At 41.5% G+C, this 24,393-nt stretch overlaps 1 protein-coding gene and 1 pseudogene across 1 annotated transcript in view; one reads left to right on the top strand and one right to left on the bottom strand.

The window, feature by feature from the left end:
• LOC129546747 (ceruloplasmin) overlaps positions 1–17,412 on the bottom strand; it is a 48,695-nt gene extending 31,283 nt beyond the window's left edge. Inside the window, exons 1-6 of the mRNA XM_055412026.2 lie at positions 17,249–17,412; positions 15,970–16,220; positions 14,091–14,303; positions 13,428–13,598; positions 10,345–10,587; positions 3,011–3,176 (exon numbers count right to left, since the gene is read on the bottom strand). Of these exons, the coding sequence (XP_055268001.2) occupies positions 3,011–3,176; positions 10,345–10,587; positions 13,428–13,598; positions 14,091–14,303; positions 15,970–16,220; positions 17,249–17,403 (1,199 nt within the window). The 5' untranslated portion in view covers positions 17,404–17,412. The remainder of the gene's footprint in view (positions 1–3,010; positions 3,177–10,344; positions 10,588–13,427; positions 13,599–14,090; positions 14,304–15,969; positions 16,221–17,248) is intronic.
• Positions 11,194–12,564, top strand: LOC129546755 (acidic leucine-rich nuclear phosphoprotein 32 family member B pseudogene; annotated as a pseudogene).
• Positions 17,413–24,393: the final 6,981 nt, after the last annotated feature.

Genomic DNA, 24,393 nt, shown 5'->3' with positions numbered 1-24,393 from the left:
TCCTAAAGGAAATCAACCCTGAATATTCATTGGAAGGATTGATGATGGAGCTCCACTTGGTCATCTGAAGTGAAGAGCTGACTCATTGGAAATGACCCTGATGCTGGGAAAGATTGAAGGCAGGAGGAGAAAGGGATAACAGAGGATGAGATGGTTGTATGGCATCACCGGCTTGATGGACCTTAATTTCAGCAAACTCTGGGAGATAGTGAAGGACAGAGGAGTCTGGTGCACTGCAGTCCATGTATTGCAAAGAGTCAGACATGACAGAGGCTGAACAATAGCAATGTATTTATAAAAATAATGCATGCTCATTGTAGAGAACTTGGAAAATAAAAAAATATATATAACAATTTAAGATTCTCATAATTCCACCATCTCTATATAATCACTATCAACATTTTCCATGGATATCTTTGACTGTGTGGATCACAATAAACTGTGGAAAATTTTGAGAGAGATGGGAATACCAGACTACCTGACCTGCCTCTTGAGAAACCTGTATTCAGGTCAGGAAGCAACAGTGAGAACTGGACATGGACCAACAGACTGGTTCCAAATAGGAAAAGGAGTACGTCAAGGTTGTATATTGTCACCCTGCTTATTTAACTTATATGTAGAGTACATCATGAGGAACGCTGGGCTGGAAGAAGCACAAGCTGGAATCAAGATTGCTGGGAGAAATATCAATAACCTCAGATTTGCAGATGACACCACCCTTATGGAAGAGAGTGAAGAGGAACTAAAAAGCCTCTTGATGAACGTGAAAGAGGAAAGTGAAAAGGTTGACTTGAAGCTCAACATTCAGAAAACGAAGATCATGGCATCTGGTCCCATCACTTCGTGGGAAATAGATGGGGAAACAGTGTCAGACTTTATTTTTTTGGGCTCCAAAATCACTGTGGATGCTGATTGCAGCCATGAAATTAAGACACTTACTCCTTGGAAGGAAAGTTATGACCAACCTATATTAAAAAGCAGACCAAGGTCCGTCTAGTCAAGGCTATGGTTTTCCCTGTGGTCATGTATGGATGTGAGAGTTGGACTGTGAAGAAAGCTGATCGCCGAAGAATGCATGCTTTTCAACTGTGGTGCTGGAGAAGACTCTTGAGAGTCCCTTGGACTGCAAGGAGATCCAACCAGTTCATTCTAAAGGAGATCAATCCTGGGTGTTCATTGGAGGGACTGATGCTAAAGCTGAAACTCCAATACTTTGGCCACCTCATGCGAAGAGTTGACTCACTGGAAAAGACTCTGATGCTGGGAAAGATTGGGGGCAGGAGGATAAGGGGACGACAGAGAGTGAGATGGCTGGATGTTATCACCGACTTGATGGACATGAGTTTGAGTGAACTCTGGGAGTTGGTGATGGACAGGGAGGCCTGGCGTGCTGTGATTCATGGGGTCGCAAAGAGTCGGACACGACTGAGCGACTGAACTGAACTGATGGATATCTTTTCAGTCTTTTGTCTGTACATGTATACAAGTCTCTGTCTGTAGACTACCTATTAGTTTATCTATACATTTTTCTTTTGGAATAAAATTTTAAAAACATTAAGTCTGATTTTTTTTAAGTCAGGTAGTAGTGCTTTTAAAACATCTGTGCTGAGATGCTAGAGTACTGAGATGAGAGATGTCATTCTTAACTTTTTAATTCTATTGTAATAACATAAAATGAGGACAAGTGTTTCCTAGGAGGAAATAATGGCTTGCAACGCTGAGACAGCATCAAATTTCATAAGCAGGAGAATCACGTGAGCTGAAAGAATCTATTATTCATACTTATTTTAGTCAATATAAAATGAGAGTTGAATCTAATTTTTGTTCACAAAATTTCCATTACACAGATTGAATAATTTGTTGATAAGCTTTAAAGTAAGAAAAGAAAATATTCATTTGATAGAACATTCTCAGTTTTCTTTGCTATGAGTAAATTAAAAAAATAAATACTATGGGGGATATTATTTTTTGGTGGTTATAGAACTTGATATTTTCTGACATAAAACTTTCATTCAATAGACTAAAAGAATTACAACTCCTGTAATCTTCAAGTTGGTAAATAAATTTAGCAGTCAGACTATAGAAAAACTTTTTGTGCACTTCTAAATGCTAATACCACAGTAATGTATTTTAGTTTTAGTTTTGGATTATCAAAGAAATAATTGGTAATATATTCTTAGGTGTTATTAAGTAAATATATATATATATAATAGGATTTAAGGATGACACAAGAAATGATTGACTATACCCTCAGATCTTAGCTGCTGCTGCTGCGTCGCTTCAGTCGTGTCTGACTCTGTGTGACCCCAGAGATGGCAGCCCACCAGTCTCCCCCGTCCCTGGGATTCTCCAGGCAAGAACACTGGAGTGGGTTGCCATTTCCTTCTCCAGGAAGGTACAAATTACATGTGAGGAATATTTTTGAATTTTTGTAAAACTGCTATTGACAATATAATTCACTATGTTTTTAAATATCTCATAATTATAAACAAATCCATTTTAAAATTTAATGCTAAGAAAAAGATGAGAAGTATGTTTTGCTTTGCAGTGGCTTCCAAGGCATTTAGAGAAAAATGTTATACAGCAATGATCCTTCGGCTGAATATTTTCCAATTATTGTTATAATTATTTTCCCATCTTTATTTTATCAATATCTTTTTATTATAAAATGCCTAAGTCCTTGTAGGAATAGCTAGGTTATGAAAAATTTCAATTATCTTTCAGTTCAGTTCAGTCGCTCAGTCGTGTCCGACTCTCCGCGACCCCACGAATCACAGCATGCCAGGCCTCCCTGTCCATCATCAACTCCCAGAGTTCACTCAAACTCATGTCCACAGAGTCGGTGATGCCATCCAGCCATCTCATTCTCTGTCGTCCCCTTCTCCTCCCGCCCCCAACCTTGCCCAACATCAGAGTCTTTTCCAGTGAGTCAACTCGTTGCATGAGGTGGCCAAAGTATTGGAGTTTCAGCTTTATTTAACCATTAATATTTTAATCACTGAATCATTACCTTCCAGCTTCTGTTAAACTATTTCCACTGAAGAAATCTATGCCAGATGGCCCATAGTCCCAAAAAATTTCTTTCGCGGCAATGTAGTAATAAACAACTTGTGTCCCCATAACGTCTGCTGAAGATTTTTGGCAATCCTTTACACTGAAGAAAGCCATCATACTCTCTGAAAAATAGTAAATCCAAGTAGAGAATATTATGAAAACATTAAAATATTTATGTTATGAAATCCAAGTAGAGAATGTTATGAAAACATTAAAACATTTTTTTTAGTCCAAATATATATATATTTTAAAACTGTAGCCAACAACATTGCAACTTCCCTTTCTTTTGAGAAATTTGAGGTATTTTATTCACAGAATCTGTTAAAATCCTGAAATGTATGAAGCAAGTACAAGACTCAGGATGCCAAAGTGAATGTTGAGGAGTGTATACTAGTGGAGATTAATAACCATCACTGGACCAATTCCTAAGGAATATGGTATCTGCCTACTGAGACGAATTTGAGTCTGTTTTCAAAAGTATCTTCCCTTATGGTTCTGAAGTTGTTACCATTAATTACTAGATTAACTAGTTGGCAGGCAGGAAGAAAACCAAGGCAGGTACAATTCCATGAGAGCATCAGTCCTGTGTTTTGATTTAAGAGCAACATTGATGGGAGTGTAAATTCATACAGACTTTTTGGAAGGTGATTAGGCAACCTTTGTTAAAATTAAGAATTCTTCCATTAAAAACTTTCAGTTCTTTCAGTTAGGCAAGACAAAAATTTGCACATACATAAAAAGATACAAATAAAAAGTGGCTAGCTATTACACTGTTAGTGGCTTAAAAGGGAAGGAAATCCAAAAAAGAGGGGACATACATATATGTATATGTATAGCTGAATCCACAGTTGTGGATGTGACCAATGATGGAAACAAGGTCCGGTGCTGTAAAGAGCAATATTGCATAGGAACCTGGAATGTTAGGTCCATGAATCAAGGCAAATTGGATGTGGTCAAACAGGAGATGGCAAGAGTGAACGTCGACATTCTAGGAATCAGTGAATTAAAATGGACTGGAATGGGTGAATTTAACTCGGATGACCATTATATCTACTACTGTGGGCAGGAATCCCTTAGAAGAAATGGAGTAGCCATCATGGTCAACAAAAGAGTCCGAAATGCAGTACTTGGATGCAATCTTAAAAATGACAGGATGATTTCTGTTCGTTTCCAAGGCAAACCATTCAATATTACAGTAATCCAGGCCTATGCCCCAACCAGTACTGCTGAAGAAGCCGAAGTTAATCGGTTCTATGAAGACCTACAAGACCTTTTAGAACTAACACCCAAAAAAGATGTCCTTTTCATTCTAGGGGACTGGAATGCAAAAGTAGGAAGTCAAGAAACACCTGGAGTAACTGGCAAATTTGGCCTTGGAGCACGGAATGAAGCAGGGCAAAGGCTAATAGAGTTTTGTCAAGAGAATGCACTGGTCATAGCAAACACCCTCTTCCAACAACACAAGAGAAGACTCTACACATGGACATCACCAGATGGTCAACACCGAAATCAGATTGATTATATTCTTTGCAACCAAAGATGGAGAAGCTGTATACAGTTAGCGAAAACAAGACCAGGAGCTGACTGTGGCTCAGATCATGAACTGCTTATTGCGAAGTTCAGACTTAAATTGAAGAAAGTAGGGAAAACCACTAGACCATTCAGATATGACCTCAATCAAATCCCTTATGATTATGCAGTGGAAGTGAGAAATAGATTTAAGGGACTAGATCTGATTGATAGAGTGCCTGATGAACTCTGGACGGAGGTTCGTGACATTGTACAGGAGACAGGGACCAAGACCATCCCCATGGAAAAGAAATGCAAAAGAGCGAAATGGCTGTCTGAGGAGGCCTTACAAATAGCTGTAAAAAGAAGAGAGGCGAAAAGCAAAGGAGAAAAGGAAAGATATAAGCATCTGAATGCAGAGTTCCAAAGAATAGCAAGGAGAGATAAGAAAGCCTTCCTCAGTGATCAATGCAAAGAAATAGAGGAAAACAACAGAATAGGAAAAACAAGAGACCTCTTCAAGAAAATTAGAGATTCCAAGGGAACTTTTCATGCAAAGATGGGCTCGATAAAGGACAGAAATGGTATGGACCTAACAGAAGCAGAAGATATTAAGAAGAGGTGGCAGGAATACACAGAAGAACTGTACAAAAAAGATCTTCCCGACCAAGATAGTCACGATAATGTGATCACTGACCTAGAGCCAGACATCTTGGAATGTGAAGTCAAGTGGGCCTTAGAAAGCATCACTACGAACAAAGCTAGTGGAGGTGATGGAATTCCAGTTGAGCTATTTCAAGTCTTGAAAGATGATGCTGTGAAAGTGCTGCACTCAATATGCCAGCAGATTTGGAAAACTCAGCAGTGGCCACAGGACTGGAAGAGGTCAGTCTTCATTCCAATCCCAAAGAAAGGCAATGCCAAAGAATGCTCAAACTACCGCACAATTGCACTCATCTCACACGCTAGTAAAGTCATGCTCAAAATTCTCCAAACCAGGCTTCAGCAGTATGTAAACCGTGAACTCCCAGAGGTTCAAGCAGGTTTTAGAAAAGGCAGAGGCACCAGAGATCAAATTGCCAACATCCGCTGGATCATGGAGAAAGCAAGAGAGTTCCAGAAAAACATCTATTTCTGCTTCATTGACTATGCCAAAGCCTTTGACTGTGTGGATCACAATAAACTGTGGAACATTCTGAAAGAGATGGGAATCCCAGACCACCTGACCTGCCTCTTGAGAAACCTGTATGCAGGTCAGGAAGCAACAGTTAGAACCGGTCATGGAACAACAGACTGGTTCCAAATAGGAAAAGGTGTACGTCAAGGTTGTATATTGTCACCTTGCTTATTTAACTTATATGCAGAGTACATCATGAGGAACGCTGGGCTGGAAGAAGCACAAGCTGGAATCAAGATTGCTGGGAGAAATATCAATAACCTTAGATATGCAGATGACACTACCCTTATGGCAGAAAGTGAAGAGGAACTCAAAAGCCTCTTGATGAAAGTGAAAGAGGAGAGTGAAAAGGTTGGCTTGAAGCTCAACATTCAGAAAACAAAGATCATGGCATCTGGTCCCATCACTTCATGGGAAATAGATGGAAAAACAATGGAAACAGTGTCAGACTTTGTTTTTTTGGGCTCCAAAATCACTGCAGATGCTGATTGCAGCCATGAAATTAAAAGACGCTTGCTCCTTGGCAGGAAAGTTATGACCAACCTTGATAGTATATTAAAAAGCAGAGACATTACTTTGCCGACCAAGGTCCGTCTAGTCAAGGCAATGGTTTTTCCCGTGGTCATGTATGGATGTGAGAGTTGGACTGTGAAGAAAGCTGATCGCCGAAGAATCGATGCTTTTGAACTGTGGTGTTGGAGAAGACTCTTGAGAGTCCCTTATACTGCAAGGAGATCCAACCAGTCCATTCTAAAGGAGATCAATCCTGGATGTTCATTGGAGGGACTGATGCTAAAGCTGAAACTCCAATACTTTGGCCACCTCATGAGACGAGTTGACTCACTGGAAAAGACTCTGATGCTGGGAAAGGTTGGGGGCGGGAGGAGAAGGGGAAGACCGAGAATGAGATGGCTGGATGGCATCACCGACTCTGTGGACATGAGTTTGAGTGTACTCCGGGAGTTGGTGATGGACAGGGAGGCCTGGCGTGCTGTGATTCATGGGGTCGCGGAGAGTCGGACACGACTGAGCGACTGAACTGAACTGAACTGAACTGAACTGATAGCTGAATCACTTTGCTGTACAGTAAAACCTAACACAACATTGTAAATAAACTATACAATAAAAATTTAAAAAATAAAACAAAAAATAAAGGAGTAGCTTTATTTTGGGAATGTCATGGAAAAGATTCTTGCCAGCAGAATTCCATGGACAGAGGAACTTACTGGGCAAAAGAGTCGGACACGACTGAGCGACTAACACACACGTACACAAATAGTGAACCAAGAAAGTGAAAGCAACTTAGATATCTATCAATAACTGAATGGTTAAATAAATTAGGCTACATCTCAAACAAATACAGAAAACTATACAGCTATTTAGAAAAGTAAGCTAGACAAACTTATGGATACTAAGTGGGGAAGAAGGGGAAGGGGAGGTATTGGAAGATTGGGATTGACATATATACACTATTGACGCTATGTATAAAATAGATGACTAATGAGAACCTACTGTATAGCATGGGGAACTCTACTCAGTGGGAAGGGAATCCAAAAAAGAAGGAATATATGTATACATATATGTATATGTATCGGAGAAGGCAATGGCAAGCCACTCCAGTACTCTTGCCTAGAAAATCCCATGGACGGAGGAGCCTGGTAGGCTGCAGTCCGTGGGGTCGCTACGAGTCAGACATGACTGAGCGACTTCACTTTCCCTTTTCACTTTCACACATTGGAGAAGGAAATGGCAACCCACTCCAGTGTTCTTGCCTGGAGAATCCCAGGGACAGGGGAGCCTGATGGGCTGCCGTCTATGGGGTCACACAGAGTCGGACACGACTGAAGTGACTTAGCAGCAGCAGCAGCATGTATATGTATAGCTGAATCACTTTGCTGTACAGTAGAACTAACACAGCATTGTAAAGCAACTATATGATAAAAATTTTTAAAATAAAACTTAAAAAATAAAAGAGTAGCTTAGAAGGATAGGGAATGTCATGGAAAAGGTTTCGAGATATAAGGATGAATGAAGAAAGCAAGCAGCAGAAGATAGAAAAACCTATTATACACAAATAATAACCTATTTTTTTAAAGTTAATAGTTAAATAAAACCTATTATATGGGGTGTGATCTACTTATTTAAAACAGTACCTGTGTATTTTTATTTCTAAGTGTTCATGTATATTGTATGAAAATGCACAGTAAACAGCTTTGCGAGTATTCACAAATACACATTTGTGTAAACACAAATGGCTTACAGGGATTATTCACTGGAGAGGGAACTGGGATGGTGGTGGGGTAGGGTTGGACTAATGGCACATTTTTAAACTATTTCTCCAAAGATGAATGCTAAATCTGATTTGTGTGTGTGTGTGTTCTAATTTTGGTGGTATAAACACTTTCCTGTGGCCAAATTTGAAGCTACCACAAGTTTATCACCTGGCTCCTTTAATTCTCAACTCTCTGGAGCTCCTAAGAGGTGGCCCTCATATACCACATTAGACTTTCACTCTTTCTGCCTTGCTGCCTTCACCAAATTCTCCCCTCCCTCCACTCCTTCCTCTTTGCTTTCTTCCTTTCTTTCCAGCAAGTCTATTCATGCATTCTTATAATTACTAAAAACAAAAAACACAAAAACAAACAAACACAAAAAAGCCAAAACAAACAAACAAACAAAAAAAATACCCCCAAACTACACCATGGGAAGAGAAGAAACACAGGGAAAAGCTATGTAGTCCACCAGCCAAGCTTTTTTGATTGTGTCCAGGGTTGAACCTATCTTTCCTGCAGAGTTGAAGAGGAAAGACCTGGCTTAAAGGCAACATCTATAAATGAGGTCAAGAGGAGGAGTAGGCCTGGTGTACATTTTAACCTTTAAGACATATTTTAAAACAATATTCCTCTGTGAGAACTTTTGTATTAATATCATTAAATTATGTCCTTGAGTTACAATAGCCGTGTGTGGGTCTCCCTTTTCTCACAACCCTGCGAGGGAGGCACACAGCACACAGGAAATCCCAATAAGTACATGTTGTCTAGTTGTTTAAATAATTAACTGAAGTATGATGCTAACCAAAGCATGGGACTTAGAAATAAGAACAGTTTTGATCAGAGAAGTAAATCCCATTTTTGTAAAAAAGGGAGAAAAGTTAAACTCTTCAGTTCCAGTAACAGTTGTGTTTTCTGACTGAAAAATAATACAAAACATTTACATGATTGCATGTAGAGTTTAGTCAGATTTAAGAGTAGAGAAGATCAGTAATTTCATAATGGGCCTTTCTATCATTAAATATGAAGTGTGATTGAAGAGGGAAATAAACCAGGAAACCATTACTGGGTACTGGTTCAGAATTTACGTAACACATGAGGAATGCTGGGCTGGAAGAAGCACAAGCTGGAATCAAGATTGCCGGGAGAAATATCAATAACCTCAGATATGCAGATGACACCACCCTTATGGCAGAAAGTGAAGAGGAACTCAAAGGCCTCTTGATGAAAGTGAAAGAGGAGAGTGAAAATGTTGGCTTGAAGCTCAACATTCAGAAAACGAAGATCATGGCATCTGGTCCCATCACTTCATGGGAAATAGATGGGGAAACAGTGGAATCAGTGTCAGACTTTTTTGGGGGGGGCTCCAAAATCACTGCAGATGGTGATTGCAGCCATGAAATTAAAAGACGCTTACTCCTTGGAAGGAAAGTTACGACCAACCTAAATAGCATATTAAAAAGCAGAGACATTACTTTGCCAACAAAGGTCCGTCTAGTCAAGGCTATGGTTTTTCCCGTGGTCATGTATGGATGTGAGAGTTGGACTGTGAAGAAAGCTGATCGCTGAAGAACTGATGCTTTTGAATTGTGGTGCTGGAGAAGACTCTTGAGAGTCCCTTGGACTGCAAGGAGATCCAACCAGTCCATTCTAAAGATCAATCCTGGATGTTCATTGGAAGGACTGATGCTCAAGCTGAAACTCCAACACTTTGGCCATTTCATGCGAAGAGTTGACTCACTGGAAAAGAGTCTGATGCTGGGAGGGATTGGGGGTGGGAGGAGACAGGGACGACAGAGAATGAGATGGCTGGATGGCATCACCAACTTGATGGACATGAGTTTGAGTGAACTCTGGGAGTTGGTGATGGACAGGGAGGCCTGGCGTGCTGTGATTCATGGGGTCGCAAAGAGTCGGACATGACTGAGTGACTGAACTGAACTGGCCTATATAATTTCTGACTCTCACAGGGTTTTGGGTTAGTGTTTCAACCTCTTGGAAGTTGTCTTCTCAATTTAATGAAGAAGAGTAATTATATGTGCTTTGTCAGACACTCAAGGCTCTTGTAAGGCTCACTGGCTAATAAACATATACTTTTTTAAAAAATAGCAACAAAAATAATCCCTATGTGACTAAAAGGGTTTTTTATCATAAAGTTAAAAGTGTCAGAGACCTGAGTTCTGGTTCTGACTGTATTACTGACTTTCCAAAAGGCAATCCTATCACCTGCCTGATGGTGACATCTTTCCCCATTTGGAAGATGTTGGGTATGTAATGGGTCATAACATTTAGAGTCCCCTGACCCTGTATTATGTAAAAGGAATAAATCCCTACCGTGTATCCGACAGTCCAGCAGCCATTCTCCAACACCTTTGGCCACCATGAAGGCATCACGCATAGAGGCAGGGAAGACGGTAATGGTGTCTTTTCTATGATTCTGAGATATCAGAGTTTGTCCATGGAAGTAGATGGGGTGTATGTCCAACAGGCTACCCATGCTGATAAAATACCACATGACCCTGTCTTCTGCACACATGGTGAGATCAGGTAGATTTCCATACACGTATCCATTTATTGCTGAAAGCAGATGTAAATTAACCTATGGAGCAAGCATGTTACCTCAAGGCTACATGGTATATATTCTATGCATTTCTTTATCACATAAATCTAGAAGTGCATCATTGTTCTCATGAATAATCTGCAACAGGATTTGGTTTGTTTCCCCCCAAAAGGAGGCTATAAACATTATCTCGATTAAAACTGAGGACAACACAGATTTAAAGGCAAGAGGAAGAAAACTAAGCTGCAAGGTAGGAAGCAGTGAAAAGGGGAAAAGAATAGAAAGAAGCTAAGCTGTGGAAGAAGGAAACAAAGGTGAGGGTGACTGAGATAACAAGAACACCTTTTCTGAAAAGTTCTATGTAGAAACACATTTCCATAAAGATCTGCTCAGTTATGTCTTTGTTCATCCATAATCTTTTATTACCCTAAAATTAAATATTTGGGGACGAGCGGCTGCCGAGCCGAGCGGCGCCGCGCGGGGCCGAGTCGAGCCGAGCAGCCACCCGCGCCGCGTCGCCGGTTTAAGCGCAGTGCGGGGCCGCGGCCGGGGGCGGCGGTAGTGAGACCAGAGCTGCGCTCCAGCCCCCTTTTCCCTCCATGGTTTCTCTCCGCTCCCGCGAGTAACTTGGCTCCGGGGGCTCCGCACGCCGCCCGCCGCCCAGGACCGCGCCGTCGGCCTCTGCCTCGAGCCGACCCCTTCGGACGGCCCTCGCTGCGCAGGCTGGGACGCCTCTCCCCTCTCCGCCCCCGCCGCGGAAAGTTAAGTTTGAAGAGGGGGGAAGAGAGAGAAACATGGACATGAAGAGGAGGATCCACCTGGAGCTGAGGAACCGGACCCCGGCAGCTGTTCGAGAACTTGTCCTGGACAATTGCAAATCAAATGATGGGAAAATTGAGGGCTTAACAGCTGAATTTGTGAACTTCGAGTTCCTCAGTTTAATAAATGTAGGCTTGATTTCAGTTTCAAATCTTCCCAAACTACCTAAATTGAAAAAGCTTGAGCTCAGTGACAATAGAATCTGTGGAGGTCTGGATATGTTAGCAGAAAAACTTCCAAATCTTACACATCTAAACTTAAGTGGAAATAAACTGAAAGATATCAGCACCCTGGAACCTTTGAAAACGTTGGAATGTCTGAAGAGCCTGGATCTGTTTAACTGTGAGGTTACTAACCTGAATGACTACCGAGAGAGTGTCTTCAAGCTCCTGCCCCAGCTGACCTATCTGGATGGCTATGACCGAGAGGATCGTGAAGCCCCAGATTCAGATGCCGAGGTGGATGGTGTGGATGAAGAAGAGGATGAAGAAGAAGATGAGGATAAGGAGGAGGATGAAGATGGTGAGGAAGAATTTGATGATGAAGAGGATGACGATGAAGAGGATGACGATGAAGACGAAGATGTAGAAGGGGAGGAAGATGAAGATGAAGTCAGTGGGGAGGAAGAAGAGTTTGGACATGATGGAAAAGTTGATGAAGATGATGAAGATGAGGATGAAGACGAAGATGAGGATGAAGAAGAGGAAGAAAGCGGGAAAGGTGAGAAGAGGAAGAGAGAAACAGATGATGAAGGAGAAGATGATTAATAAGACCCCAATAACCTGCAAAAAAGAACTGTTCAGTGTTGGTTGGACTGCTGACATGGATTTGGTAGCTGTTTTTTTTTTTTTTAAGGGAAAAAAAAAAAAAGGTAGCTGTGATACAAACCCCAGGACACCCACCCACCCAAAGAGCCAAAGAATAGTTCCTGTGACATTCCACCTTCCTCCATTTAGTCCCTCTTGGAAATCCACCACCGAGCTTGGGGACTTCACCCCAACAAAATTGTAAGCGTTGTTAGGTTTTTGTGTAAGACTTGCTGTAGCGTGGATAGCTGTGATTGGTGAGTCAACTGTCCGTGGCTACCAGTTACACCAAGATTGTAACAGCATTTTTACTTTCTGTACAACAAAGAAGCTTTGTAAATAAAATCTTAACATTTTGAAAAAAAAAATAAATAAATAAATATTTGAGGACTTCCCTGGCGGGCCAGTGGTTAAGAATCCACCTTTCAATGTAGGCAACGTAGGTTTGGTCCCTGGTCAGAAATAAGATCCCACAGGCCATGAAGCAACTAAACCCTGGTGCCACAACTACTGAGTCCCACGCACCACAGCGAAAGATCCCACCTGCCGCAACTAAGATCTGACACAGCCTAATGAATATTTAAAAAATTACATCTCTCTGTTGTCACCATCTATTTTTATCAATATCAGATGTTAGAAAAAAAATGCATCTAACTTCACTTGCTATGACACTTTGGAAACCAGCAGGATTTTCTAGATGCCATCATAGCAACGCTGAGCTTCCTTGATAGCTCAGTTGGTAAGGAATCTGCCTGCAATGAGGGAGACCCCAGTTGGATTCCTGGGTCAGGAAGATCCGCTGGAGAAGGGATAGGCTACCTACTCCAGTATTCTTGGGCTTCCCTTGTGGTTCAGCAGGTAAAGAAACTGCCCACAATGGAGGAGACTTGGGTTCATCCCTGGGTTGGGAAGATCCCCTGGAGAAGGGAAAGGCTACACACTCCAGTATTCTGGCCTGGAGAATTCCATGGACTGTATAGTCCATGAGGTCGCAAAGAGTTGGACACGACTGAGAGACTTTCAGTTTCACTTTCTTTCACAGCAAAAAACGGAATGTTCCTGTCTGACTCTTTGTGACCCCATGAAACATACACAGCCCACCAGACCCAGAATGAAGAACTGGGAAACGGAAACTCATCGACGCAAACTTAAACGAAAGGAAATCACAAAATAAAGTCATAGAAGTTGGAACTATAGGATATAAGGAATGAGAAATTTCTTCATAATCTTACAGCGCATGACATTGCTCTCCTCGAAGTCAGGATCATTAGCATTAACTTGACCAGCCTCAGTGTATGTATGAATGTTGTCATCGATATACCAGCTACGATTTTCATCAGTTATAGAAAACACCAGAATGAAATACTCATCGATATATTTTTTCATATCTCCATCCAGGGTTCCTAAAACAAAAAGAACGGCAAAACTTACTCTTTGCGAAAATTATTTTTGCTATGAAATAAGCTAGTGATTCTGATTCTGATATTCAAAATATAAAAGGAAAATCTTTCACCTCCATAGACAGAACCCCAAGGAACTAAGCATGTAAGGAACAGGCAGTTTCTCTTCTCCCTATTCCCTCCCACCCTGTGGATTCAGCACTTATCTATAGGAGAAAGGTGGCAGAATTTTGTGTGAGGGCGACTAGGATGAAGATTACTGGGTTTGACTACCGTCTAGTGTCCAACCTGCTCTGTTGGACTTGAATGGAGACATTGGACTCAAGATCGCCATCTGGTGCTCAGAGGCCAAATGGCAATGTTACTTTTCTGACTGGAGAATCAAGGTCAAGACCGGAAGAGAGTTTGTTAGCAGAATTCCACTAGGAGAGTGAAGGAGACCCCACACATTCTAGTTGGCTCTATTTGCTACAGTGAGATTTTTTAAAATGTTACCTCTTTTACAAGTCAGAATTGGTCCGAGAAGTCCTGAAGACACATCTCTTAGAGTGTCTACATGGGAGTGGTACATCCGTATCACGCAGTTACTGTCATTGGGGCCAGGCCCCTGCTTTTCTTCTACAAACCACCTGTAAGTGTATTCTGCCCCTGGCTCTAGATGGTCGTCTTCCTTCTGCGGGCCTGTAGTGTTGTCTGGATAGAGAGCGCCTAGAAAATGGAACTTGCACTGTGGTCACAGGAACCAGTGGACAACATTTTTCTTAATGTGACTCATGCTTTCTGCATTAAGCCATGAAAGTATGTTAATTTGTATTTTTAGAAAGTGTGTGTTTTCCGCTTCCTGTCTCCTGCCTCCTGTCTCCCTAGATTCCCCTTAGTTGGTTTCTGCCTGAATGCCCAGCTTGGCCAGTTTCCAGACTTAAATTGAAATGAATCAGGCAGCATATGAATGGACTATCATCACCTTTATCGATAGATTCCATGAATATTCATTGTGCACCTACTCTCTGTGTAGGTCTCAGATACAGAAAGTTCCTGAGTTGCACTCTGTATCATCTTCATTGCAAATCAGATTTGGGAATGAGGGCATCAAGAGCATCCAAGCTACTGTTGTTGTTTAGTTGCTCAGTTGAGTCCAACTCTTTGCCACCCCATGGACTGCAGCCTGCCAGGCTCCTCTGTCCATGGGATTTTTCAGGCAAGAATACTGGAATGGGTTGCCAAATCCTCCTCCAGGGGATCTTCCTGACCCAGGGATCAACGTCTCCTGCTTGGCAGGCAGATTCTTTACCACTGAGCCACCTGGCAAGCCCCATGACAGGGCTTTACCTGAACAACATCTTCCAGAGGGCATCAAGAGCATCCATGTTACTGTACACACTGCTATATTTAAAATGGATCACCAACAAGGATGTACTGCATAGCACAGGGACCTCTGCTCAATATTATGTGGCAGTCTGGATGGGAGGGGAATTTAGGGGAGGATGGATACATGTATACGTATGGCTGAGTCCTTTCGCTGTTCACCTAAAACTATCACAACGTGTTAACCGGCTATGCCCCAACACAAAATAATAAGTTTTTAAAAAAGAAAAAAGAGCATCTATATTACCTACAAACTGCCCACTGATGTCAGGAAGTGGTCTTCAACAGGGATGACATTACCCTGAGCTACTACCTTTGTTCTGAATCTGGGCCCTTTCCTCTTCTTTTTTATTATCCTAGAATTTTGCCTCAGATCTCCACCATTTGAGGCTGGAATCTAATAACTATGGATAACGTTCTCTCATTCAATAGGAGACTTTGAAGCATGGCCAACTTCTCACACTTTATCATCTTTTGAGACCAACCTGCTCCACGTAGAACACAAAACCCTATTTTGTGTTAGCATTCTCTTCCCTTCCTTTTCCCAACACCATCAAGCAGCTGTGAGTATGGATGTTTAGGAGAGAAGATACTGTCTGGAAAATAGTGACTTCACCTGACATTGATGTTTTCTAAGAGGCTAATCCTCATTCACTAGAAAATGAGATGACAGGACATGGATATGAAACGGCAGGACAATATTTCTGCCAACATAACACTTAGCTCATGAGTGTCTCCTACCCTCCAAACTTATGTATTTATTTATTTACATGAGAGAAAAGTGTGTTTTCTTTCCCAGAAGTTGAATGGGGGAGGGGGATTGTCATTCATTCATTTCAGATGAGAAATTGAAGAAGAACAATCTGGGATATAAAAATTAGAGACATCTGAAGTAAAAGTCTGTATTCACCAAAACTACTGCTTTAGTGCATGATTGCCTTGCATTTCCGGAGGTTTGTACTCTTCATTAACAAAAGCTCAGGAACCTATGGAACAGGAACTCACTTACCTTCATTATCTTTAGTGTAGGTAAGTCCATGAGGATGGAAACTATACATTCTGGAAGCATTATTTTTCACATGTACATGAATAAGGTCTCCAGTCTCTGCTTTTAAGATTGGACCTAAAAATCCCAACCAGGATGGTTTTTCGATGGTGGTTTGAAATGTATCATCCGTGTACCCAAAATACAAAGCCTTTTTATAAACAGATCCTATCCTATCTTGGCTTGGTTGGAGATATATTTCAGATTGAAACTCTCTGTAAACAAACAAACAGACAAGAACTTTAACAAATTTTGACTGAAAAGAAAGCAATGTCAAATCAGCTGAAACTAGAAGTAAGAATCTTTACAGTCTAATTTTGCAGAGAAAACCCAGACACTGGTGAAAATCTAGAATGACTCAGAAACAATACAGCAGGCCAGAAGACTGGGAAGCCTGGTGAAGAGATGAAATGCAAATGTACCAAGTCATATGCATGGCATTTTGGTTCAAATGACTTAGAAATTCTTTGTACTGAACCGTGTATGGAAGGTTTCTAACCCTAATTCGAGGTTACGTTAGCTCTCAAACATTAGATCAATGTTACAATTTAAGATTCTTTACACGTTTCAGTGATTCAGGGATTTGTTGGTATAACTGGGGCATTTTGGCAGACAAACATAGGGAATCAGTACCCCACATATAACCTTTAGATTTCTTTGTCCTAGTCATCTGAACAGAAAAATCAAGAAGAGAGTTGCAATTTTACAATCTCTGGCATAGACTCCATACCAGAAGGAAAATGGTTGTGTTAGCTCTTGAGTACCATTCATACTCATCCCTGATGCTGGAAAGGCTGAAGTCCAAAGGAGAAGAGGGTATCAGGGCATGAGGCAGTTGGATGGCATCACCAATGCAATGGAACTTGAGTCAACTTCAGGAGGTGATGAGGGACAGAGAGGCCTGGTGTGCTGCAGTCCATGAGGTCACAAAGAGTCAAACATGACTGAACAACCACCACAAGAACCACTTATACAAGATCGATGATAAATACAGGATTAGAGATGATCCCTGAAAAATGTATCGTGAAGACAAGAGTGGCTGGAATCCCAGGAAGGAGCAATTTCTGATTTATATTAACAGCTTATGCTTATACTAAAAAAACTCAAAGGAAGCAGTTCTAAAAGCAAAATGTGCCCTTAAAGAGTCTATCATGGAAATTTCTTCAGCAGCATTTTATCAGTGAATAACAATTACCAACATTTGCATCTGATAGCAAATTTTTAATGCAAAGGTATTACTTACTGATCATCTGAAAAAGGCATTCCATTGAGCATGTTTTTACCAGTAGGAGCATAGTTCCAAGTAGTTTCTTCAATGCTTATGTAATAGTACCTATCTATTGTCCAACCTGGAGAACTAATAAAAACCAGATAGGTCAGTGAAAAAAGGATCTTCATTTTCAAACCCTGCACCTGGAGAGGCTAACTGAGTTATATTTCCCTTCCTTTTATAATACACACATTCTTCCTTTATTTGTGTTCATTTACATAAGTCAGGGTTGCATAAGAGCTCATCAAGTGCTTCATTTACATATATGTCATTTCCATTCCAAATGCATTTAGTTTTCACTAGCCAGCTCAGGTGAAATGTTGCACAACACATGGAGAATGCTGTTTCTTGACCCAGGACACCTTACCAATTCAGAGCTTGCTTGAATTACTGAGTAGATGGGCTACACAGATTATTCATCAGCCCCTTAAGATTGTTATCTATTTCCGCATGATAGGAATCACCTCCAGTTTAGTCTAGTCTACAGATATCCCACTCTTTCTCAATTTACTGTGTTGCTAAATCGGGTTTATTTGTCCAATGGGCAGCAAGTCAAACATGGAGATGCCAAAGTTTGTGGCAAAGAATAGATTTTTACACAAAGAAGAGAAAAAGTCTCACATCTGTCTCCTCAAAGCTGGTATATCTATGAGTTAAAGAAGCAGAGTGGTCTGAGACATGGGGAAAGGCGATTGGGTGTAATGATGAAGTAACTGCTGTTCTGCACAGGTGCAAATGACCGTGTTTCCTCATGGGACACAAGTTCTGAAAATGGTGGCATTAGTACGTTCTGAGGCTGAGGTTTTTGGCCCGCTGATCTCAAAAGGTCATCTATCAGTTACTTGAACAGGCCCAGTAGAGGGTTCAGTGGTGTCAGTGGATTTGAACTGGATGAGACGTGACTCTGAGTTCCTGAAACACAACTTGAACACACATATTATGGTGCCTATGTTGGAGATACTATTTATAGGAGGTGGTGAAGGGAGTCTTTTTTTAAAATTAATTAATTTATTTTTGGCTGTGCTGGGTCTTTGCTGCACATGGGCTTCTCATTGCAGTGGCTTTTCTTGCTGAGGAATGTGGGCTCAGTAGCTGTGTTTCTTGGGCTTAGTTGTCCCTAGTCATGTGGGATCTTCCTGGCCCAGTGTCCTGTATGTTGACAGGTAGATTCTTAACCTCTAATAACACACAAGATCAAAGTATTTTTTTCTGGCTGTTTATATAGATAAATATGCATACTTAAGGACATAACAAACTAAATACAGCTCTGAGAGGAAGAGAGAGGATTATTATATTAAAACATTTTTTATGAGAAAAGTACATTTCCATATTACTTGATTTTAAAAGTCAACAAAATACTTGCAATTTTTAATCCTTTTTTCATTGAAAAATAATGAAAATATAAGTATCTTCCTTATAAGCAACAATTAACTAAATTCTACAAAGGCTAAGACATCTAGGCTGTCATATTGCTAAGTTTTTCACATTTGTGAATGCTCTGGTTAGCTTTAAGAGGAAGCTAGGAAAACAGACCACTGCTTTGGGAGATTTATATGTCATCAGCAGATACTGGAAGAAATTCAGAAAAGTTAGGCCTGGAGGGACCATGGTGGGTGGAGAAATCAGCCCCAGGAGAGCAAGCACCCTTTGGGAAGCAGTTGAACAGGTTTGGGGAAGGCCCAGGTCATGTCCGATGGGTTTCATGAAAGAGGAGCAAGGGATGGGCTCTCTGGCTTCAGTAAGGAGATATAACTTGGTTGGAGCAATTGGATGCTGCAGTCACTCATTTTCCTCTGTGTATGGAAAAACCTTACAACGTTCCCTGCAACTGTGTCTTAGACTAGCTGCTGTAGAAGGGTCCACCCATCAGACAGGTGGCAAGATGCCCTTAAAAGGACTTTCAGATGTTCCTTTATCTTCTATAACTTCTTTTCTCTTTTAGACACATTAATTTTAGTCTGGAATGTAGATAATAGAAGAGCCATTGAGCTGGCATATTTTTCCCTCAGTAAGTTACCCCAGTAAGTTCAAAGACATCTACTGTATTCACTTCAAACAGATCTATCTCCAGTTCCCACTCTGCCATTCACTAGATGTGTGATTGGGAATGAGTTGCACAATCTTTCTGAACTCCATTCCCTTCCTACTTGTAATATGAAGGTTATAATAATTAAATTTCAGGGCTCCTCTTCCAGCCTGACACAATGTACGCATTTAAAGAAAGTTAGCATCCTCCCCCAGAGAAGGCAATGGCAAGCCACTCCAGTACTCTTGCCTAGAAAATCCCATGGACGGAGGAGCCTGGTGGGCTGCCGTCTATAGGGTCACACAGAGTCGGACACGACTGAAGTGACTTAGCAGCAGCAGCAGCAGCAGCAGCCTCCCCTGAGACAATGAAAATGGTGTTAGTAAATGTCCATTGTTTCTTTGTTTTCTTCTCAACAAATGACTAGAACTGACTTCCATTTTGGGAGTTGGGGTAGGGAACACTTTGTCTTGGGTAATATTATACTTTATGGCTCATCCATAGAGGGAGAAGGCAATGGCACCCCACTCTAGTACTCTCACCTAGAAAATTCCATGGACAGAGGAGTCTGGTAGGCTGCAGTCCTTGGGGTCACTAAGAGTCGGACACGACTGAGCAACTTCACTTTCACTTTTCCTTTCATGCATTGGAGAAGGAAATGGCAGCCCACTCCAGTGTTCTTGCCTGGAGAATCCCAGGGATGGGGGAGCCTTGTGGACTGCTGTCTATGGGGTCAAAAAGAGTCGGACACGACTGAAGCGACTTAGCAGCAGCAGCATCCATAGGGAAATTGGGCTTCCCAGATGGCGCTAGTAGTAAAGAACCCACCTGCCAATGCAGGAGAAATAAGAGACGTGGGTTCAATCCCTGGGTCGGGAAGATCCTCTGGAGGTGAGCATGGCAACCCACTCCAGTATTCTTGACTGCAGAATCCCATGGACTAAGGAGCCTGGCCGGCTATAGTCCACAGGGTCACAAAGAGTCGGACATGACTAAAGTGACTTAGCACACACGCACCCATAGGCAAATTATGTTTGCAGTCCTGTCCTTCTCTTCCTGCTTAGCCCTCAGTAGGTCAATTTTTTGGTACAGCAGGATTTTATGTTGGTCATCATTATTTGACTATATTCTTGGTTGGTAGCCCAGGAACATAATGTGACTGATTTAGAGAAGTTTCACTGAATTTTGTCCCAAGATGTAAGCACAAACACCTTGGACAGAATTTGAATTTGCCTCTTGTTTTCCTCTTTCGTAGCTGAAAATAAGTTAAAGGAATAAACTGAACACATAAAACCATGCACAAAAACCCAATGATAATGGAACTTTATGTTTGTAAAAAGCTTTACAATATTTAAAATACCTTACAGAAAAAGAAATTACTCAATGTAATCTTCAAAATACTGTCCCGTAACTTCCACCCCTCATACTTGTTTCACAGTTGAGGTATGGACAGCTCAAAAGGTCAGGTAAGTAGTTGTAGGATGTAAACTCCCCAGTTATGGAGCCAGGATTCAAATATAAATCACCGGACTCCAAGTCAAATGTTTCTTTCAAGTGACCTTACTCGTCCCCATAATTTAGCTCAGTTGGTAAGGAATCTGCCTGCAATGCAGAAGACCCCAGCTCAAGTCCTGGGTTGGGAAGATCTGCTGGAGAAGGGATAGGCTACTCACTCCAGTATTCTTGGGCTTCCCTTGTGGTTCAGCTGGTAAAGAATTGGCCTGCAATGCGGGAGACCTGGTTTGGGAAGATCTCTTGGGGAAGGGAAAGGCTACCCACTCCAATATTCTGGCCTGGAGAATTCCATGGACTATTTAAGTCCATGGGGTATCAAAGAGTCTGATACGACTGAGTGACTTTCACTTTCATATACTTCTATATTATTAATATCAACAGATGTTAAGTTTTGCTCAGAATGTATGATGCTAACCATATCTTCCAACAAGGCAAACTAATGGAATATAAATGGTGTAGGGGCAAGATGAGGAGTTTAAAAACAAGAGGAATGTGCCAGCAACTTTCACACCCATTTCTATTTTTTCTATTACGTTTACCAATAACCACTGTTCGTTGAAATGGCCATCAGATTTTCCTTTTCAGTTCAGTTCAGTTCAGTTGCTCAGTCGTGTCCGACTCTCCGCGACTCCATGAATCACAGCACGCCAGGCCTCCCTTAGCTGCCTTCTAAACACTGGTTCTAATTGTGTCGGTCAATCCGGAAAGGGAAGTTTACTAACTTGTTTTTCTCGAGCAGGAAACTGAAACTTGAGTGCTTTAAACAACTTGCCAAAGCAAGTAGGTTTTCTGTTCTGTTCTGTTCAGTTGCTCAGTCGTGTCCAACTCTTTGCGACGCCGTGGACTGTAGCCTACCAGGCTTCTCCATCCATGGGATTCTCCAGGCAAGAATACTGGAGTGGGTTACCATTTCCTTCTCCAGAGGATCTTCCCGACCCAGGGATCGAACCCGGGTCTCCCGCATTGGAGGCAGACGCGTTAACCTCTGAGCCACCAGGGAAGCCCCAAGTAGGTTTTGGGTTAGCCAAAAAGCTCATTTGGGTTTTTCCATAAGAAGTTTCTGGACAAACTTTTTGGCCAACTCAATATTAAAGCTAGAATTTAAATGAAGGCCTTAAAGGCTGGTGGATGGTCTTACTACTAAATGTTCTGCCTTGTAATCTAGATTACTCTGTGGAAAACTATCAACTAGGATATCGATATTAGATGAAATTCAATAAGTAGAAGAGCTAGGAGCCAGGACAAATGGGTGCACTTGAGATAAAGCCCTGTGTTGTTTTTGGGTTAAGACTATATAAATTGCCAGCTTTTACAATATGGTCTAGACTCCATGAAGGACCAGATGTCCACAAAACAAGGCATAGAAGGGCATAGAGGGAAGATATGGGGGGCCGATGAGAAAGAGAAAAACAGCCCCTGACATCCAGAATTGGCCTGGCATTCACAGGCAAGCCTGGTGTTCTGTTGAACATAATTTCTAGAATACCAACATCAGACAACACTACTGGTGACCAGGATAGATCAAGATGAAAACAGGGCCATTCCATAATCATGTCTGAACACACACGAGGGAGCATGAACATTGTCCAAACCTTTAGAGTAATCAAGCATTCCCCTATTCTGGCCAGAACTGATGGCTACCTCTTTACCAATTACACCTTTGGTTTTAACCCTCTTGCCTCATAGACAAGATTTATGAAGACATCCAATGGTAGAATTATCCCTACTTCCTTACTGCATTCAATCCAGAGCAAGACTTTGTTTCCTTCCACACCCTCTTAAATCACTTAATGCAAGTGTAACCTTGTTTCCTTCCACACCCTCTTAAATCACTTAATGCAAGTGTAACCTCTTGAGGGCAAAGAGTCCTATCTTGCTTATTTCCCAGGCTTATTTCTAGTTTTGTTCCCCCGTCACCCCCGGATCTTTTGATTTGATTTAGGTCATATCTGAATGGTCTAGTGGTTTTCCCTACTTTCTTCAATTTCAGTCTGAATTTAGCAATAAAGAGTTCATGATCTGAGCCACAGTCAGCTCCCGGTCTTGTTTTTGCTAACTGTATAGAGCTTCTCCATCTTTGGCTGCAAAGAATATAATCAAGCTGATTTCAGTGTTGACCACCTGGTGATGTCCATGTGTAGAGTCTTCTCTTGTGTTGTTGGAAGAGGGTGTTTGCTATGACCAGTGCGTTCTCTTGGCAAAACTCTATTAGCCTTTGCCCTGCTTCATTTTGTGCTCCAAGGCCAAATTTGCCTGTTACTCCAGGTGTTTCTTGACTTCCTACTTTTGCATTCCAGTCCCCTATAATGAAAAGGACATCTTTTTTAGGTGTTAGTTCTAAAAGGTCTTGTAGGTCTTCATAGAACCATTCAACTTCGGCTTCTTCAGCATTAATGGTTGGGGCATAGGCTTGGATTACTGTGATATTCAATGGTTTGCCTTGAGAATGAACAGAGATCATTCTGTCATTTTTGAAATTGCATCCAAGTACTGCATTTCGGCTTCTTTTGTTGACCATGATGGCTATTCCATTTCTTCTAAGGGATTCCTGCCCACAGTAGTAGATATAATGGTCATCTGAGTTAAATTCACCCATTCCAGTCCATTTTAGTTCACTGATTCCTAGAATGTCTATGTTCACTCTTGCCATCTCCTGTTTGACCGCTTCCAATTTGCCTTGATTCATGGACCTAACATTCCAGGTTCCTATGCAATATTGTTCTTTACAGCATTGGACCTTGCTTCTCTCACGAGTCACATCCACAACTGGGTATTGTTTTTGCTTTGGCTCCATCCCTTCATTCTTTCTGGAGTTATTTTTCCAGATCTCCAGTAGCATATTGGGCACCTACTAACCCGGGGAGTTCCTCTTTCAGTATCCTATCATTTTGCCTTCTCATACTGTTCATGGGGTTCTCAAGGCAAGAATACTGAAGTGGTTTGCCATTCCCTTCTGCAGTGGACCACATTCTTACAAATAGCTGTGAAAAGAAGAGAAGCGAAAAGCAAAGGAGAAAAAGAAAGATATAAGCATATGAATGCAGAGTTCCAAAGAATAGCAGGGAGAGATAAGAAAGCCTTCCTCAGTGATCAATGAAAAGATATAGAGGAAAACAGCAGAATAGGAAAGACTAGAGGTCTCTTGAAGAAAATTAGAGACACCAAGGTAACATTTCATGCAAAGATGTGCTCAATAAAGGACAGAAATGGTATGGATCTAACAGAAGCAGAAGATATTAAGAAGAGGTGGCAAGAATACACAGAAGAACTCTACAAAAAAAATCTTCACAACCAAGATAATCACAATGGTGTGATCACTCACCTAGAGCCAGACATTTTGGAATGTGAAGTCAAGTGGGCCTTAGAAAGCATCACTACGAACAAAGCTAGTGGAGGTGATGGAATTCCAGTTGAGCTATTTCAAATCCTCACAGATGATGCTGTGAAAGTACTGCACTCAGTATGCCAGCAAACTTGGAAAACTCACCAGTGGCCACAGAATTGGAAAAGGTCAATCTTCATTCCAACCCCTAAGAACAGCAATGCCAAAGAATGCTCAAACTACCGCACAATTGCA

The sequence above is a fragment of the Moschus berezovskii genome, chromosome 1, assembly GCF_049115385.1.
Source record: "Moschus berezovskii isolate FMDL1 chromosome 1, NW_MosBer_1.0, whole genome shotgun sequence".
Classification (NCBI taxonomy): Eukaryota; Metazoa; Chordata; class Mammalia; order Artiodactyla; family Moschidae; genus Moschus; species Moschus berezovskii.
This window is presented reverse-complemented; position numbering and strand designations above follow the sequence as displayed.